General features: G+C 37.9%; 1 protein-coding gene across 3 annotated transcripts in view; it reads right to left on the bottom strand.

Moving 5' to 3' along the window:
- The window catches only part of PFKP (phosphofructokinase, platelet), a 41,338-nt gene extending 20,863 nt beyond the window's left edge, over positions 1 to 20,475 (bottom strand). For all 3 annotated transcript variants that reach the window (XM_077789061.2, XM_077789057.2, XM_077789058.2), the window contains exons 1-7: positions 20,110 to 20,475; positions 12,248 to 12,321; positions 6,383 to 6,460; positions 3,976 to 4,165; positions 1,315 to 1,480; positions 626 to 670; positions 427 to 535 (exon numbers count right to left, since the gene is read on the bottom strand). In XM_077789061.2, the coding sequence (XP_077645187.1) occupies positions 427 to 535; positions 626 to 670; positions 1,315 to 1,480; positions 3,976 to 4,165; positions 6,383 to 6,460; positions 12,248 to 12,321; positions 20,110 to 20,194 (747 nt within the window). In that variant the 5' untranslated portion in view covers positions 20,195 to 20,475. The remainder of the gene's footprint in view (positions 1 to 426; positions 536 to 625; positions 671 to 1,314; positions 1,481 to 3,975; positions 4,166 to 6,382; positions 6,461 to 12,247; positions 12,322 to 20,109) is intronic.
- Positions 20,476 to 20,595: the final 120 nt, after the last annotated feature.

Below are 20,595 nucleotides of genomic sequence, written 5' to 3'. Positions count from 1 at the left end.
AAAATAAAAGCACATTCATGCAGTTAAAAAAAAAACAAGAGTAATTTTCAACATAATTTTATAATCAATTGCTCTACATCAAGCTGCTAGCATTTGAGGAAACATTTCTTGTATTTGAACACTCATACATGATGTATTTTTATATACATCTTTTCACTGATGAAGTAAAATGTCTAAAATCAAACTGCTGAGGAAATTGAGACATATTGCTTATACAGATATAATTTTATCCCATTCCCAGAGCAGGTCATATGATTCCTCAAAACAATCACAGAGTGCAAGAAAAAAATGTTCAAGACCACAGAAAACTTTATGTGACACCAAAACCAAAGACTTGCTTAAAATCCTGATCACACTTTTTAATCACTGCTTTCAAATAAACATCCACAAAGACGTCAGGGAATCTCAAATACATGAACAAATTACCTCTGAAAGCTTAGCACACATTGAATCTTCCCAGCCTTCTTCTGGTGGGTATTCAGGAATAAACACCCAATCTGCACCACAGGCTAAGGCACTAACCAGAGCTAGATACCTAAAAAATAGAACAAATTATTTGACTTTTACAGTTTTCTTTCATAATTGTGCCTGTTCAAAACACAAAATGCTGAAGGACAATACATACCCACAGTGTCGCCCCATAACCTCCAGAACAAATGTCCTCTGATGGCTGTAAAAATAAGAAAACAAATTAACTGAACCTAGTATCATGAAACAGCTTGTGTTTACTATGGTTACTGAACTCAGAATTCCTTAGCAAAACAGAAAAATATTAGAACAAAATCATTGTCGTATTAAACAATCTATTTTAAATTAAGTATCTTCCAATGCATAATTCATTTTCACTACTTTCTTGAAAAACATGTATGGGCAGCTATGAGAGAAGATATGAACCTTTACTGGAAATGTAAATGATGCAGACCTACAGTTAAGAACTGTAATGGTATAGCTGTATTTAAAAAAATAATTTAATTGCTTAATTCTTACTGAAATGAAGCTTATATAAGACAGATGTTATTTTTGTACTATTTACAGTGTGTCTGGATCTTCTCTAACAGACTATGTCTGAAAAAGACTGAAAACATTAAACCAAGTTTGCCCCTAAGGCTGATGCAGTCTCTATGATTGAATACTTGGAGTACTGCCATGACAGCAATGATGAAAAAGCAGTTACTAAAGAAAAAAAGAAACCAAGACATTTGAAATATGCAGTCAAAAAGAAATTTTATTACCACACCTACCTAAACTCTATTCAAAATTAACTTAAACAAACGTGTGTATTTGTTATCAGTCTCTATAATATGCCAAATTTACCTCTGAGCAGTGGTCATGATGGCATCCACAACTTCAATTATTCTGTGCAGAGCTGAGTCAGTACCTATGGTCATATCAGTGCCACAGAAGTCATTGTCTATGGATCCAACCATTCCCACAATGTTTAGGTAAGCATATTTCTTAACAGCCTCTGCATCAATCTTTCCTGGAAAGAAGTATTCAGAGAAAGAACTATAAGACTATTGAAAAAAAAAAATTAGATGCATTGCTTGGGTGCTTTACTTTTAAAAACTAAACATATCCAAACATTAGATTATGTTTAGATATTTTAGGTAACAGGTTAGTCAAGACTAAAAACAAAAGCCAATCAAACATCCAAACAAAAGAATCCTGCACAGAACTCCTTACAGTAAGGAAGGAAATAAGAGCTTTTCAGTCCATCTCAAAGTGTCAGATAATTATTAAGTTTTGTAACCAACCTTAAAATTGATGGTTTCAAATTAAAACAGTATAATTCAAAATGTAGTCTCAGTGTACAGCATGCAATAAAGAAGCAAAAGGATGCAAACTGAGCATATGATAAGCAGTTAGAATGGCATTATGGGCATATGTAAACAGTTAGAAACCAGCATCCAACTTTTGAAGATTTCACGTCTGCAACACTGAAAGGCTCTGATTTCATGATTAATAAGCAAACAGAACGAAAAGCTCCTATTCTACATCTTAGCGGTGTTTCCCAAGACAGCAATGAAAATGCTGAATCATCCAAGAGTTCTAAAGGATCTCAAGGATGAAATACCTTAGCTGCTTAAGCAATTAAAACTACCTTAGTATCTGTGGATGGGATGGTAGTAAATATATTGTCAAATTTGTAACATGAGATTCAAGAACTATGTAACAGTGTGTTTAATGTCTACATTACAGAAAAACAGCAGAAACCATAAAAAAAATGTAACTAATGCCCATGAAGATATATAGAACATTGTGAAGAAGAATCAAAATGTTTCCTATGAATGTATACCATGCATTACAAACCTCTTCTAGAGTTCCAAATGTGACTTAATATCTGGTTGATACATTCTACTTAGATTTCTAAAAAGCCATTGACAAAGTCTTTTGACAAAGGATTTTGAGAAAACTAAGCAGCCACTGTATAAGACAGAAGGCTTTTCATAGAGTAAATAATGTGAAACAGAGAGTAAAAAATACGAGGCAGAGGGCAGTGATAAACACAAATTCTTGTATCTTAGGAAGGTAACCAATGGAGTTCTACAGGGATCTGCGCTGTTCACACGCTCAGCAATAACCTGGAAAAGGCAATGAGCAGCAAAGTGCCAAAGTTTACTGATCAAATGGAATTATTTGGCATCTAAACATATGGAGTGTTTGAGAAGAAATGAAGACTAGCAAGACACAGTGAGCACTAAAGTATCAGATGGAATTCATTGCCAATAAATGTAAACTAGGACACATGAAAAAAATGTACCCTAACACCACAAACAAAATAACACTATTTCCAGCATAATATAATAATGCTGTTTTCATTAATAAATCAGCTTCAATGCTCAATAGCAATAAAAAAATCAAAATATTAGAAAATATTAAGGAAAGAATAGAGAACAAAACAAAGATCATTATACTACTGTGTAGATCCATGGTTTGCCCTCATCTTGAATACTGGGTGCAGTTGTGGTCCTCCCCACCTCAAAACAGGGTAGAACTGGAAAAGGTTCAGAGAAGGGCAACAAAGATGATCAAAGATATAGAACTTACATATAAGGAACAACTAAGCAAACTAGGGTTCTTCCATCTAGAAAAAGAGATGATGAAGGGAAAATAAGACAGCTGCAAAATCTCAAGTGGCATGCAGAGAGGAAGCAGGATTGACCATTCATGGTTTATTCTAACACAGAAACTATGGACATCAAATGATCTAGAAGCCAGCAGTATCAAAATAAACAGAAGAAGATTCTTCACAATCTTCATTATTCAGTGAAGTTGCAGAACTCCTTGCTACACAATGTTTTCAGCAAAACTCTGTATGCTTTCAAGTAGACTGAACATACATTTATGGAAGAGAAAAATGCATTAGGGACTGCTAACAGCATCTGGTTCAGGAAGCTCCAAAGACAGAAATGGATGGAACCTATCAGAGTTCTTATGTATTATGAGTAACACACAGCATCAACACACCATTATTTTAGTCTACTCTCCCTGTACATTCTCCTGGATGCTATCAAAGGCAACTACTGGGTTGGCTGAACTTCTACCAACAGCCACTTAATGTTCTGATCTTAAACAATGACATACAGGAAGGAAAGCACCATAATTTAATAACATACAAATGTGTAGCTTGTAGTAGAAAAGGAATTACCACCTCAAATTGGATATGAGGGCATAGGGCTTTTCAAGAAAAAGGTAAGAGGTTCAGATCCTGAAAATTATTTATACTAGAGGACAAAAGTCACAAAGACTGTTGCCCATTTGGCCTTTTTGGACCTTTATGATACACACAAGTGGACGTACAGAAACCAAAAGCTATTATTTTATGAAGAACCATGCGATTTCCTAGAACGAACACATTTGATTTTTAAACTTTAGATGTACTCTCTGGATACAGCCTGCACACCTACGCAGTGTGGGTTCCTAAGTCCCCTGCAGACTGGAGGGGAAGTCTAGGGGGCCTGAAGGCACACCCACCTTTCTGTGCCAGCTCCTCCAGCAGCCCGCTCCACTCCTCCCGGAAGAGGTTGGCGCCGGTCAAGCTGCCGTCGCCGCCGATCACGCAGAGGTTGGTGATGCCTCTCTGCACCAGGTTGAGGGCAGCCTGCAGGCGGCCCTCGCGCGTGCGGAAGGGTTTGCAGCGCGCGCTGCCGATCACCGTGCCTCCCTAGGAGAGGGAGAACAGCACTTCTAGTTAACGATCTGGCACTTTATTGTACATCTCTAAGATGGATTAATGATGAGTTTTACAGCATAACCTCCGTCTTTTAACTTTACAGTGATGTAAGGTAATAATAAACAAATTATCAAACCTGTGGGAATTTATGTTCAAGAAGAGATACATACACACACAAGGGAAAATCAAAAAAATCCACTCAAAAATGAATGATAAAGAGCTACTCTGGAAGGAAAATGTTAAATTACATCACATTCATTTTAGCAGTATTAAAATAAATAGGCTGTTATTTATATTTAATGGCAAGAGCAAAAGTGATATATTAACTAGTTAAGTAATTACATTAATTTGCCTCTGTGTGGTATCTTTCCCCCTAATATCACAAGATGCACAGACAATAAGAGAAAAAATATATCCCTGAAATTCAAAATTAGCATGCATTGTCATTCCACAGAATCATGGAAATAACTGCCTTCAATTCCTTACAAATCAGACTAATGCTACATTTTATGTTTTATTGACTATCTGTTGCATTTATTAATATGAATTAAAAAGCTTCTTTTGGAAACGGCGGTGGTAATTTTTAAAAATAACTGAACTGCCCTGTCACTGAAAACTACAGGGTGCCTTGCTGGACACACATCATTTACATGTCTTCTCTGTTTATGTTGTTCAGTCACTCAGGAAGTTTAATTTTTACTTTATTTATTGTCACAGTAAAAAGTAGCATCAACTAAGACTGAAAAAATGATTTTTTTTCCTGCAGGCAAAACTGGAGATGACTACATCACTTTTGCATAAATATTCCCTTCACTTCAACTTGTAGTAAATCTGTCACATCCATCTAAATTTGAACTTCACATCTGCAGTGCCTGTACTGACACAATTTACTCTATCAATAGATGTTTGAGCTCTCAGGCCAATTTTCCATCTGTGTTGCATAGCTGCTAGTGGAAAGAAAAAAGAAAGTGGAACAGAATTCAGCTGTCTCCAGAAAAAAAGGTAGATGTGTACACACAGAGATGCTAAAAAAAAAAAAAAACAACCAGAACTAAAAAGTCTCTAAAACTAGGTATTTTCATACTTAGAAGAAAAACAGCTGCAAGAGGAAAAGAAACTGTACTTGAAACAAAGTGCTACTTGTTCTGAATAAACAAATATACAATGAGCTGCAAAACCTTTCTCATCAAAACAAATAAACATTCTATAAGGTACATTCTGGGGTTCATTGTTGGTCTGTTGAATTACCAGCAATAAAGCTCAGAAAGATGTTTTTCTTTTACACTACACACATACAGGAGCCTACATCCTGCTCCTGCGTGGCTTGGCCAAGAGAACTCAATTTTTTCTGTCATCGTAAGATGCATCTGGATGATGCTTTTAGTCATATTGTTTAGTTTTAGAACTCAATGATCCTCAATATATTCCATGATTCTACTTACAGATTCTGCAAGACAGACACAGAGGAAAAAAAGAAGAAAAACAACCAAACAAAAGGGACAAAATACCTCACAGTACTCCAGGGCATTGATTTAAAAAAAAAAATTGTCTCTGCTAACTGTTTTATGTTCATTAACTTTACAAAAAACTCCAAAGAAACCCACGCTTCACTGGGAGGAAGTTTTCAGAAAGCTTGGCAAGCAGTAAGGCCTCTTTGCCAAACATAGCACCTGCTCTGGTAGAGGTAACAACATTACCATGCTGAGCAAAAGCTGCAGAGATCCAAATGGCCACACTGCAGAATGTTGTAATAAAAATGCACTAAGTCATCGGCAGTATCTGAGCTCTGCAGAATTGCATTGTAATTACATCCATTACTATAATTCTAAATTCACTTACACAGAAAGCCAACAGGGTTTCATAAGAAATTATTTGCCTTACAAAACACAGCTGTTTCATGTTTTGGCTCTATAATGACTTGTTTATTAAATATAGACATGCCAATATGGCTTTAGGAGGCTAATGACATGTGACACTGCAAATCTAGAACAAAGGTTTTCAAGATTATTTCTGGGCTCCAAATTCAAAAGACTACACCAAGATTTTTCACTGTAGAAATCAGACTCTGTTGGAAGTGGTACATGCTGGTCACTCAGCCATCACACACAGTTCAAATACATAACTCCAGGGGTTGCCTGAATCTAAAATTTTGGCTCTTCTATTTGAATAAAGAGGTTCTGGGTCCCACAATCACCCCTTAGCACTTACCACTTGCAGGATACTTGAAACACTTTCCCATGAAACTTCTACAATATTATCACCTCCATCAACCATTCCCTGGTAACCCTGTAAAAGATAAAGTATTTCATAAGTCTGATTTTTAAAACTAAATCAAATTTCCACTACAGTAATACTCACTTTGTGCAGTTTAATACAACTTTAATTAAAAAGACGGAATTAAAAAATACTCTATTTAAATGAAACAATATTCAAGAAGGTATCACTGCTTGTTTAATGGGGGGGTGGATAAAGCAAAACAAACCCTCTTCCTAAAGGATCAGTTCAAAAACAATGTCAAAATAAGGTAATACTTTTACACAATTCAGAGTATATGCAGAATTTACTCAATAAGCAGTAACCTGGAAACATACTAAGCCTAAAGTGGCTTAGTATTCATAGAATATATATTATTTTTTATGTCAAACTTTGAGTCCTCACCAGCACGAAAAAGTAAGAATCTAAAGCTAACCTGAACACAGCAAAAGTACAAGTTACTCAATTAGGCTTTTTAGGATTCCAGTACAGATTGCAAGGAGAAACCATGAAAGTTTCTGCTCAGCGAGGCTTGACTGAATAGAGACAATATGATCAAAAACCATCTAGATGGAAAACTACTTATGTCTCTAATTTCTGCCATCCAACAGGTCTTTTCAATACCTTGTACACTCTCCAGATAACGTTGACATGTATCTAATGTATACACACAGAATGGCATGGTTTGAACGGGACCTTAAAAGATCATCAACTTCCAGTTCCCCAGCCATCAGCAGGGACATCTCCCACTAGATCAGGCTGCTCAATGATCCATCCAACCTGGCCTGGAACACTGCCAGGGTTGGGGCATCCACATCTTCTCTGGGAAACCTGCTCCAGTGTCTCACCACTCTCACAGTAAGGAATTCCCTCCATATGGCTAACCTACATTTCCACTCTTTCAGTTTGACCCCAATACTCCTTGTCTCATCCTTACAGTTCCTGGTGAACTATCTTCCCAGTTCCCTTGTAGGCTCTTACATACAGGACATACTATTTGTATGTTAATGTACACACACAATGACTTGAAGAGCTAAGCCATTATTTACACAATTTGTTCAAAATTAGAGAAAAGTGGAAAGGGAATAATGCTTAATCTTATCTACATATCAACTTAAAAAAAAATCTCCCTCAGATGAAGTGCAAAGATCCTCAGTAAGAAACATTACAATAGATACAACTAAACTTGATGATGGCTAACACCAGCTTTGTTTGCTTTTTTTTTTTTTAACATAGAATTTGATGTTCCTTGTATCATTCAGTAATGGAGTAAACTCTTTTCCTAAGTATTTCTATTGACAACTACAATAACTCAAAAGATCCACTGGCAATAAATAGTGTAATGTTGCATCTTAATTCAGTCTACAGTGCACTGAGAGCTGACAAAAATATATACAGTTCATGTGTGCTCAAGTCATTCACCTTCCATTTTAACTTGAGAGGAAAAACAAAAGTGCGTCCAAAGAAGTATTACATATAAGAAATATATACATAAATAAGACTGATGGAATAAAATTCCCAGTTTTCAGATTAACAAATCTAAAACACAGAAAAAAAGCAAAGAGAGAAAATAGTAGCTTAAGACAGGAAACACCTCATGGCTAGGCTAAGGATGAGCTATGACCCATTCCTGCACCATGTTTCCTTGAAATAGAAGGACTTTATGCATTTTGGTCAGGTGTCCATATCTATGCAAACAAGTGAGAACTGAGGATGTATTAACAATTCCTCCCACTACAAGGTAAGGGCAGGGAACCTTTGGAATCATGATCTGTTTGAATTGTTACATGAAGTTTCCCTAATTTAGTTATCTGCCAAGTATGTGTATGCTGCCTCTGAATAAGGTAGGGAGAACCTTTGTTTTTCACACCATTAAAAGATACAAGCTGTAGAATTAAAACAGCTTTCTAGAAAAGCTATTGGAGGAAAACATTAATTACTAATTACAACTGAAGTATTAATGATGATAATTTTCATTTATTGCTTTAGTTATGTAAACACTGATGAGGACTGGACAATGTATGTTTGAAGGTTTACCACTGTCACTGTTCCAACTGTATGGTTACCAAAAATCAATGGCAGATATGACTACAGACCTTAATATGAGGGTGAGAATCTGACAATTTACATGAAAAAGAAATTAAATTCTTACTTAGAACCTAAAAATGTAGAAGCTTGGGTACTGATATACTAAAACTGTGGGGCAAGAATAGAAAAAATGAACAGTCAAAAATACTGCAAGCACAGTTTGTGAAGATCAGCACCATTTTATGTTTAATCATTCATGTACCCAAAATCTAAATATTCAAAGAACAAGAAATCTCTGTGGGTCCCTGTTCACAGGGCACATTCACACACACTGCAGCTCCAGGAGAGCATGGCAGAAGCAAACACGGCTTCCAGCCTGAACTCTGAAGACAAAAGCTTTTGAAAAAGAACAAGCCATCTTCTGATGTGTTACATGGGAGACATTTGGAGCTTTAATAGTTTTGTGAATTTACTTTCTGAGAATTCTCAGCCATTGCTCAACACAAAATAATACTGCCACTGAGTGCACAAACCAGCACAGAAAAGACATGAAGTTTGCCTCACAGAAATCCATGACTGAGCTACCATTGCACTCCCAATGCTGGCCTCTTGAGAAAAAGACTCCTCATCAAGATGAAGAATCTAAAAGCTCCATAGCTTAGTAGCAAGAGCACGCATCCACTGGGAACTATGTGCTTCAGTCCTGGAAAAAGGGCAGGTTATTTGTATAAATATTTAAGTTTCTAAAATTGACTGCCATAAATGAGAGGCATGACTTTTTCTTGCCATTCTCAATTAAAAAGGAAAAACAAGAAAAAACAAAAATCAACCTGACTTTAATAGCTTCTGTTTAGTGAAAAAAAAAAAATTAAATTAGCCCCCTAGAACAGCCTGATACTCTACACATAATTTCAGCTCCTAGATTTTTAAAGCAGGAGTGAAATTAATCCATGGGTATTCAAATTTTAATTCAGATTGGAGTAGATTTGAGGAATAATGGGATGACAGTCAAGAAGGGAAACTAGAGACTAAAATAAAATATTAAAAAATATGAATCTGTGAAGCTAGTGAAACTCTATAGATTTGCAATTAATAGCAAATTTTTGAAATGTGCTAACTTCAGTGAATTAAGATACACAAGGGGTTTTTAAATTTTATAGCTATAAATTCACAGGTTTTATATAAACTAGAAAAAAGATGTATAACAAATAATAGTTTTTATATAAATTAACTTATAGTTTTCATTTTCACGTGAGTTTACTCTTCTTTTCCTTTTGGGACTTGAAAGTCCAAATAGGCCATGAATTCCCATATGTAACTGTTTCTGTTTCTTTGGGCTTCTGTAAAACCAATTTTAAAAAGGCTAGAAAATTACTTATATCTAATTCATTATCAATTTTAATTCATTTATCACAGTAATCTCTCATCATAAGATGAAGAAAAATGGAGTTAGAAAAACAGAGTTACTTTTTCACTTAGAATATGGAACTAGTGCTGGCCACAACTGTAGAAAACAGATGGTTTTGCAGTGCAGAAAAAGTTCATATTGCAGACATTGCCAGAGGAGAAATAAAGCATATGATGGCTACAGTAAAGTAAGCTTGAAAAGGCTGAGACTATTTTCAGATCCAAATAAGAATACGTTTTTTCTTCTTTTGGATATGATCACTTCAGGTTTTTCCTTCATTATTTCAGAGCAGCTTCAATACATATATCATTTCATCCTGACTTATGTGTTAAAGTGCTCCAAACATAGGCTTAAGATACACTATCCTCTTTGCTTAACACACTCAAGTCACATTCAATAAACTGTAACTCAGAAAGAACACCTTATTAAAAGCATTAAGTAACTCAAACTATACCCAAAAATACATCTCCTCTTTATACATTAGGCAAAGGCTTAGAATAGGGAACATAAGTTACAAGTATCAGAAGATTTTTACCTTCTCTTACACTTGCCACTTCCATCTGTTTCCCATTTCAAAGGGGTAAAATTAAACAGATGTTTCATGTCAATGCTTGCAACTCTGTTTCTCTGAAGTACTTGTAGGCATTGTGAAGGAAAACTGACTTTATATTTCAATTATAATCAGCCAGAGAATAACAAAGCTTCATGTTTGGTACTTTACAAAACAGAACTAAATGGACTAACCTAAAGGAAAGATCTTTTTCAGATCCCATACTTGCAATGAAATGTGCATTTCCTCACAGAGCCTGCTGTTACATTGAAAATATCAGGACAATATATATGGGAAACTGAAAATTCCCAGCATTGACTCATTTTTTTACAATCACTTTTTATTCAGAATTATCTGTGACTTTACACTGGCCAACTCTACCAAACACAGGAACATCCTAACTTAAATAGCACTATTTTGATAAGTCCAGTTCAGAAAAAACAGATATTCAAATTTCTCTTGAAATGTATGTCTCTGTGATACCAAATATGTTTAAAAGGTGAAAAAATATGGCAATTCTTGACTTAAGTTTAATTAAAAAATAAATTCAAATCCAAGTTCTGGCCTTAAGTTGCCCAAAACACCATCCATACTTCCAGAGAAGTATCTGACCCATTTCAGTGAGCCTGAAAAACAGCTGAACACTGAAGGAATTCCAGAGATTGGCCATGTAATTAGCACACACTAAGTATTCAGAGCAACTTGCTCTAGCACAGTAGTAGGAAAGAATTTTGGAGCACAGTCTTCTGCTTATTTGCATTTCAATATACTTTGCATCTCATTAGTAAATGAGCTACAGGAATCAGCAAACAGGGAAAAAATTGATAAACAGCTACTTTTTAAAGATATATTCTGTATTTGCCATGCACAAAACTAAAACAAAAGCATTTTCTAAGAACTTCTATGAATTCTAGTACTCCATATTTTTATATTAAATTTAGACTTTACTGGGGACCTACTAAGCTTTCTCTCATATAAAATTATTATGATTTGTAATAACCTCAATCTACTAATGAGCTGTACAGGAATTCCAGTGGGGACAGAATCAATATATTTACCGTATTGTTTAATCTACAAAAATTGTATAAAAACTGAAAGTGTCCTTTACAAAGAAGTCCAACTGCAGCAGTTTTCCAGGAAGATAAATACATGGAGCATCACCTTGGCCTTGACATTAAACTTGTCCCATCTTTTTTTACTGCACAATTGCTACAGAAATTTACAATCTTTCTGTATATACAGTTACAAATTTCAACAACAAAATTCTGATGTCAAGACAGACCAAAGAGGGTCAAGTTTTTGATGTGGCTTTTTTTTTGTTTGTTTGTTTGTTTGTTGGTTGAGTTTCTTCAGTCACAAGTTAAAAACCAGGCAAGATGGCACCAGTGCCACAGTACTCTTCATCATAACTAAGCTGTGGAATCTGTTAAGTGAGGGTAAGGATACATCCTTATCATACTCTAGGAAAATTGAGTCAATGGGTTAACAATCAGCAGTTTAAACAATATTAACAAATATTTATAAAGTGGGGACACCTATCCAACAACTGCATAGATATGTAGCTCACTGCAGGGTGGTAACTGCTTTAAAGTCTTTGGTGGCATGCAAAGAATTCCATCTATTTAAGAAATTACTTTAAAATTACACAGTTTAAGAATATGCCTTGTGAGATGTAAATTTCCATAAAAATAAAAAGTACTAAATAGAACGCACAATAAAAAGGAATGACACCTACAACATTTTTAATTTATACTATTTACTCTCCATGGTATTTCTACAAAAATTCAAGTTTAGTCAGAAGACAAAATAGAGAATGAATTAAACAAAAACTAACCTCATAAATAAAATAGACTTTGGCATTTACATAGATTCCCATGCGTACTACTGCGCGCACAGCAGCATTCATACCTGGGAAGAAAAAGCAAAATCACATTGTTACAGTCATCCAGCACTTTCTGTATAGCAAAGGTACTGTGTCTAGAAAATAAAGGGAACATTAATTCATTCTTAAAGAAAGACAATGATCAGCATCCATTAAAACAGAAATTTGCTTAATGACAGTGCAAGCAGCCCATGAGCATGAAGGGTTCAGAATTATTCTTTGTTACAATAATTATGTGAATGCCAGTGTGTGTTAATCAGAGATTAAATTGCTGCTGACTGCAAAATAGCATTGTAGAAGTTACAGCTACTGAACAATGAAGTAAATTAATTTTGCAATAATGGTTAGTTTCCAGTCTGAAAGGCAAACATTCAGCAAGCTAAAATTTAGTTTCTTCTCATTCTTCGAATGAGAAGTTATATTTGAACTTTTTCTGGGATTTCCAAAATAACACAGGTGGGGAGTAGAGCCAAAGTTGACCTGGACAGATGCTCATTTAAAAAAACAAAAGTAGCAGTAAATTAACATAAATAATACTACATTGACTCATTTGACAGAAAAGTGTCTAAACACCACTTTGCTCCCAAAAATGCAAGCCCTGATTGGAATTCCCTGCTCACAAGGCACCTGACAAACTATAATCCTGGAAAATCTTCCACTTAAGTCCCATGCTCAAACACTCAACCTGCTGAGCAACAGTGGAAGTTCCACTGGTCCCTCTACACAGGCCAAATGTATTTCTCTTGTAATTCATCCCTTCAGATACTGCATTATCTTACCCATTATTCAGGAACTCTCCAGAACTAATTAACTAATTGCTTACATACCACTAAAACAGATATAAGAGATCACACAAAGCATGAAGAGAGAAATAGGCTTCACTGATACTCTTGGCATATCAGTAAAAAACGGATGCAAGAAAGGTAACAACCCAAAGTACTAGGCACCAATTCTCCAAATCTGCTGCATTTAATATCAAAACTGCCAAGTAGCAGGTAAGCTCTGCTGCTCAACAGAGGGGTTAAGTGTTCACCTCTTTGCAGATATAAAAAGCTGATAACTAGAACATTAAACAACACAGCAAGTCATAAAGATCTAATCATACAGCTTTACTGCAAAAAATAGAGCAGTAAAAATCAACCTGTCTAAAGAATCAGGCTGAGTTTTTCTCAAAGATTCATTACTTATGAACACACCATAAAGTCCCTGAAGTTGCTCAACATGAAACAAAAAAATTAAGTTTGCCAAAAACAAAAAACTAATTTGGCTGTTTGCATAGATGTTACTTACACTTAAGACAGGAATCACAAGTGTTTTCACCTAAGTTCTGTTTTAGAAAATAGTAGCAAGAATTCTTTCAGCCAGAGTCGGCCTTCTGGCATAGCTGGAAAAAGCTTTCAAATGCCAAGACAGCTAAAAGCACAGCTTTAGACAAAGAAATGGATGATGCCAAAGAGAAACAGAATCTCATCTGACAGCCTGTAATAAAAAGAAACTTAGCATGATAAATCTCAGATCAAACAGAGCAAAGTTATCTCCTCAGTGAAACAGTTTTCATAACAAAATTAACACCCCTGAGAGACAAAGACCTTTAATTTTAACAGACTGACAGCTCATCACAGCACTGCCATTTTCCACAAACAGGAACACTCAGCACAAGGTACTCCTTTCACCAAAGCCCACAGCTTGCTTCTATTAAAGCACATGTTGTGTGGGAGGCTTTTCTGTTGTTGCTGCTTGGTACAGTGGTTTTTTGGTAGCTCTGTTTTGGCGTTTGCATTTGTTTCTTTTTTTTTTTTTTGGGGGGGGGGGGGTTGGGGTTGTTTTTTTTTTGTTTTTTTTTTTTTTTTGAGGGGGATTGCTGTCATTTGGTTTGTGTGTATATAAACCCTTAATAGAACCATATACTTTCTTAGTGAGTATCTTTCAGTTTCCATGTTTCTTGCATGAAAAATTCACAATTTGCTTGCTCTATGAAAAGGCAAAAACCCAGGGAAAAAAAAAAAATCTGTAATCCCAGATTACAGACAGCACTTTCCCAGTACTACCATTGCAGCTTTATAAATTTATATAACCTACATTTTATTGTTATTTCATGTTGGATATCTTATTTCCTTATAAATAAAAAGGACTTCATTGTCTAAGGGCAAGCTCCTGGCTTATATTTCAGAAGGGCTGAGGACTAAAGAATATTATAATTTGATACCTACAAAATACAGTTAACACATTGCAGCTTTATACTTCTACAATTTGGCTGTCTAAATTGCAGTAATTCAACAAAAAAACCAAAAATAAATACATTAAGCCTCTGTAGGACTGTCTAATAAAATTTATTTGTGAGTCTTACAAAAATATTTGTGAATTACTGTAATAACCATGAAATGTTATTACTCACGCTTATTACTTTAAAAGAGATTTATAGCAGGTTAACTGTGGATTTGGTTCTGAATAATAAATGCAGTTTGATAAACATACAGGATTAAAATAGCAGCTTCAAAAGAAAGCCACAAGTAAAACCAGTATTTTTTTTAATAATATAATAATTTTTAAAAATGTTTCTGAATTATTACTTGCTTTTGCATTAAAGCCTTGGAAAGATGGAAATACTTATTTTGCTCTTTTGGACTCAGCAATGATTAAGTGAAATGTAACTACTTTCAGGGCTTTACATAACACACAAATTAATTTAGAAGTTGATAATTTATTGTCCTTGATCTTGTTTATTCGATTGTCCTTAAAAGGAACACTTTTTTTTCAAAACAGGGTTACAAACAGTACTGCAGAAATCTTTAAATTATTTCAGAGGCTCTCTCTGGCTCCAAAAGAGTATCCCTCTCTTGTGTCTACATCCTGGTTCATGTACACATGCACCACTACAACACAGGAGGTCCTACATGAGTTTGTGTTTAAGCCAAGTTTGCCTTGCTTTAGTCAGCCAGACATGCCTTTAAGTAAGTAACTGTAACATAAACCATTCAAAAGCAAAATTGAAACTATGCATCTTGGACAAGCATCAAGAAATACTTAAGTATCACCAATTTTAAAGATAAACATTGGCTTTAACACTGGTTTAATGACTTAGCACATATGTTTCATTGCTACCCTGAATAAAGATTCAGACTTAAAAGACTATATACCAAAAATCATTAAGGAAAATGTCTAAACTTTACCAAACAGGAAGACTTTATTCAAGTATGTAAATGGTTATGTCAGTAAGAGCCTATAATCATCAAAAGAGAAGCAGTCAAATACAAGAACTGAACAAATCAATAAAAACACAACTTGAATTTGTTCCATTTACTTTTAATTACGTTACAGATTTTATTGCCTATAATCACAGTAGTTATTCTAAATACCTGAAGAAAATATTACACAATTTTCCTGAACATCAGCTGTATTAGATCAGAACATTCTACTGCACAATTGCAGAACATCTAAATGGCAAACATACCTCCTTCTTAAAAATTAAAATAAAAATCTTAGGAGACTAGTTTCAATCATTGAATCCACTAGTTATAGAAGCAGCATCTCAAAAATACTGAATGCATTGAAATAGTTACACTCATCCATTAATAACAGCATTCCTTAATATTACATACAAATAGTACTTACAATATTTTATCTACAGACACATATATATGTATTTCATATACATGTCTATTTGTATGCATTACTCTTAGCTGGAAAAAGTGCATTTTGGGGGGGCTAGAGTTCAAAAATTCCTTGCGACTCAAATTCAAATTATGCAAGTGTTAACAAATAAACCCTAATTTGGATGACATAAGAAGAGTGTGGATTGTTCTAGTTTGTGACTTTTTTAAAAAATAGTATATATTTTACTGTATTAGTTGAGAAGCTTATAGTGGAAAAAGAAATTCTGCCACCTGAACAAAATCAATACATTTACACTACTATATTAAATATACCTCATGTTGTTCCTCAGCCTGTAATGCTTCAAGAGCAGAAATATGTAAATCTTTGCTTCCACAGTCATGGTCAGTGATATTCCAAAATTCTGGAATCCAAAAGGTTTCTTTAGAGTTCTTTTTAAGCTGTTTTTAAACCCAGTATTTGCTGAAGGAGTTGAGCTTTTTCATTTGTTCAGTGCCAAGATTCCTTCTTCCAATCTATACCACCAGGACAAGAGCTGTATATCTACACTATTAACTAACTTGGAACTTTGGCTTGGCTTTGGTTTGATTTTTGGGAAGCCTGGAATGCTTTGAGCGTAGGGACACGCAGCTCTTTACTTCAGCAGGATGGACTATGATACTCCAGACCATTACATCCCTTACCTATGCTGTCCTCCTCAACACCGAATCTTTAGAGTTTAATCTGAAAAACAACATGGTCCTATCCAAAGGCAATGACCTCGGGGCAGCAGCTCCACCGCCACAAACACATCCTGCCCCAGGAGAGCACAATCGCCTTCTGTCAGCAGCTTCCCCACGGCGCTTCCTACCACGGTCCTGGAATAGGCTCTCTGGAGCTCTGTGAACGTCAGGCACCTACGCTGGTCAAAACCGTCTGTGGCAGCCACTGGAACCACAGAAAATTCAGCCAGTGCACTTCATGACCTGAAGCAGAATGGCCAGAGAATCCCACAAAGTGAGAAGTGTGACTTATTAAACCTCATTTATTAAAGCACCTTACTGAGCTGCAACCAGTACAATTTAGAAATACTCCAGAAGCTGAACCAACCCACAAATATTGAGAATTGATTGTCATATTATCGAGAACTTCTTTTGCCTCTCAAGGTACTTGTGATTACAGCGTAAAGTACATTTTTAGGTTACAATTTAACAGCTAGTTAGCTGAAGTGATGGACTGTCAAGTTTAGTACTTATACAAACTATAAGTGTACTAAACGGAGATCTTTTTTTCCTGTGAAACAGATCACTGATAAATTCTTTAACTCCACAAAGAAAAAAAGTCCAGTATGACATATATACGTTCTATAGTCTTTGAAATTCTACAGGTAGAAAAACAAAAAAGAAAAATGAAACTTTCAAGGAAGTAGCACCAATGTGGGGAAGTAACTGAAAATTTAACATGCCCTATAAATAGAAAGCCTTATGTAATTTACATAACTCTACTTTTAAATTATTAGAAATACTAATAACAGCAGAGAGATTTCACCTTAAAATAATTTCACGCATATTTTATTCTATGCTCAGACTTACAGTCCAATCTAAATACTGGCAACTATTATGACTTTGTGTTTAATATGTGTTTTTCCTACTCGGTTGTTTGTGAGTTTAGTTTGGATTACATATATTTTGAAGACTTTTAATGTCTGACGAATATAAAACAAAACTGAAACTTTATTCCTAATACTAGAACTTTTTTGCCTACTTCTGAGTCAGTAGCTTTGCCTCACCTACACTTTGCTTGAACAGATTACTTTCAAATAGCAGTAACAGCAGTATACTTCCTTCTTCATGTACTTCAGAACTTTACTTCTCTCACACATTTACACTCTGTCCTCCAAAGGGCAAATGACCTTGTCAGGGCATGACTCATTCTGTCCCTTGTTTAACTCCTAACCTTCAAACTGACTTGAGGCTGCTTATTTTACACATCTCTGCTGCTACCAATATATTAAGAGGTTATGGTCACTCACTGTGTTTTGTGATTCAGGTGAAATTGATCAAGTTCTAAAATGCTGGGAAGGTCATTTCCTTGCTCTTCAAAGTTAGGACAACAAGGCTGCCAATGAAACAGCTTGGAAGGCATCCCGATTACTTTTTTTGGTCTTTGTGACAACCCCACTCCTTAGACAGTAACTTTCACAGGCTGTTACTTTGGAACCCCCTCCATGTTTCTGTGGCAATCTGCCAGCTGTAAAGTTTAGATGTTACCCATGGATTCTGCAAGTCCTTCAAATGCCTTAATTCACACAGTGGCCAGTGAAGATCAGTACTTTATAAAAGGAGATGTATCTGCTGCTGCATTATATAATCTCCAGCCACGCAGAAGCAAGTTGCAGGGCTCAGCCTCTTGCTGAGCACGCTACTGCTGCTTCAGGCAGTGCCCTGCCACACTTTTAAATTAAAATGGCAATTTGGCCACCACATTATTAAAACAGAGGTGCTCTGATTCTCAGTTCCTCCTAGAATCATTTAGCAGTGGAACTGATGTCACTGAGGGCAAACTGAATAAAACTTGAACAAGTGTAGCCCCACCAAGGAGTAAGAGAAGCCATTTAAACGCATCGATTTGGTTTTCTCTCCAGAACTGCAACACTTTCCTCCTCGATGGCAACAAATCCCTTTCATCCCGATTAGAGTTTCGGATAATCCTAGGTAAACCCGGGGGCTCCCCGTTATTCCTGCGGGCAGGGGGAGGGAGGATGCTTCTCCCAGCCCAGATGACGCAAAGAGGCGGAATCTGCAGCGACTCGCAGCGGATCACGTACACACCGGCGGAGGGAGGGAGGGAGCGCGGAGACACTGGTCCATGCAAGCTAGCACCGCATGGAAGCGCCGGGAAACCCGGGAAGAGGAGAGGGGAGGCTGCCCCGGCCGCGGGCTCGTCCCGGCACGTCCCCGTGTAAATCCTGGGGAGAGACTGGTCCCTAAACCGCCGAGCTCACGCAGAACGAAAGGAGAGGCTCCCACCCCCCGTTCTCTTCATGAACGTGAATGAGTGCCGCTTCTTCTTTAAGTGAAAGTACTCTCGAGACAGTCCCAGCGAAAAAAAAAAAAGTAAAACAACCTAAAATTAAGAGAAGGTGCTAAAAGCAATTATCATTGAGCAACTCTCCTCGTATAAAGAGAGTAAGAGTCCTTGTACAGCACGGAGCATTGCGTGTTTGAAATCTTAATTAACTGAAACTTCAAACTATTACCACAGGATCACAGAATATGCCGAGTTGGAAAGGAACCATTAAGATATTCTGGTAGGAAAGAGGAAACTAAAGTGTAAAAAAAAAATGGATTATTAGCTAGGAATATTGCGATCAAGCCTCTTTTCTTTCCCATCCCTCTTAATGTCTGCAGGTCTTTTGTTCCCCCTGTCCTGTAGTAGCTACGACTTCCTCTACACTGAAGAGATTTAAGAAGGCGAGACACGTTTCTAACATACTCCTACGGGGGGAAAGTAAACCACGATCTGAGCGTTCTAAACCACGGGTAGGAACATAAACGTGCTGCTGGTGCCAAAACGAAGTGAAAAGCAGATGAGGCGAGGGCTGGCAGAGCCCCAGTAGCGCAGCCAAGCCTCCCACCCGCCGTGCAGGGCGGCACGACCTCCTCCTCCTCCTCCTCCCCGGCTCGCATCAGCCATCCCTCCTCACCCCACCACCTCTCGAGGGAACGAGACAGCTTGGTAGTAAAAGTTACTGCAGCGCTCCTACCCTCTCCTTTGCCCAGCCTGGGGCAGAGGAAACGTGGAGAGGAAGGGAGGGGGGAAGAAGAGGTGAGAGGATGTTTGAACCTCAAGCGCCCAGGCCGTGCAAAAATTATTTATCTTTTAAAGGCGCTTAGTAGGAAAGCCGGGTCGAAGGCCAGCACGGAAAGAGGAACCCGAGCAGCACCGCAATCCCGTGTGGACCGCTCCCAAAGCGCTCTCTCCACTCCCTCCATGTGCCGCCCCGTGGCTTCCCGACACCAGCCCTGAAGCAGCCCACGCTGTTTCCCCGGCCTCCCGCATGGCAGCCAGGGAGGCCCTTCCTTCCTGCCCCTCACACCATCCTCCAGGGGCTCCTCGCCCTCTCCCGTGCTGCCCCGCTCCCCACCGTGCCCGCAGCTCCCCCGCCTTCTCCTTCCCCTCGTCCTCCCCGTGCTCCCGGAGTAAACGGCGTGAGCCGCTACCTTGGGCATCGCCGCCGCTGGTCAGCACCCCGATGGCCTTCCCGGCGCCCGAGAGGTTCTCGAAGAACTTGGGCTGGTGATCCATGGCGCTGCGGGAGCGGCAGCGGCGGGCGAGGCGGAGCGCGGTCGCTGAGGGAGCCCCTGGCCGCCGGGGTCTGCCCCCGCTCCGCTGGTCCGCGCGTTCGGCCTCTGCGGGAAAAGAGCCCGAGCAGCCCGGTGTGGGCGTGCGGTAACCGACAGGTAAATCTCTGCAGAAAACCTGCGGGAAGGGGCAAGACTGTGTGCAAAAGCCCGGGGGGGGGAAAAAAACCAGAGCGGGCAGAGCAGCAGCTCTTAAGCTCGTCTCGCCCCGCCGCCCCCCGCTCTGCCCGCCGCCGCGCCCTGCCCGCCTCCCGCGCGCCGCTGACAGCGCGGCGCGGCCCCGCCCCTCGGCCCTGCGGGAGCGGCGCTGACGGGCGGGCGGCGCGGCCAATGAGCGGCCGGGCT

The sequence above is a fragment of the Lonchura striata genome, chromosome 2 (assembly GCF_050655825.1).
Source record: "Lonchura striata isolate lonStrDom1 chromosome 2, ASM5065582v1, whole genome shotgun sequence".
NCBI classification, from domain to species: domain Eukaryota; kingdom Metazoa; phylum Chordata; class Aves; order Passeriformes; family Estrildidae; genus Lonchura; species Lonchura striata.
This window is presented reverse-complemented; position numbering and strand designations above follow the sequence as displayed.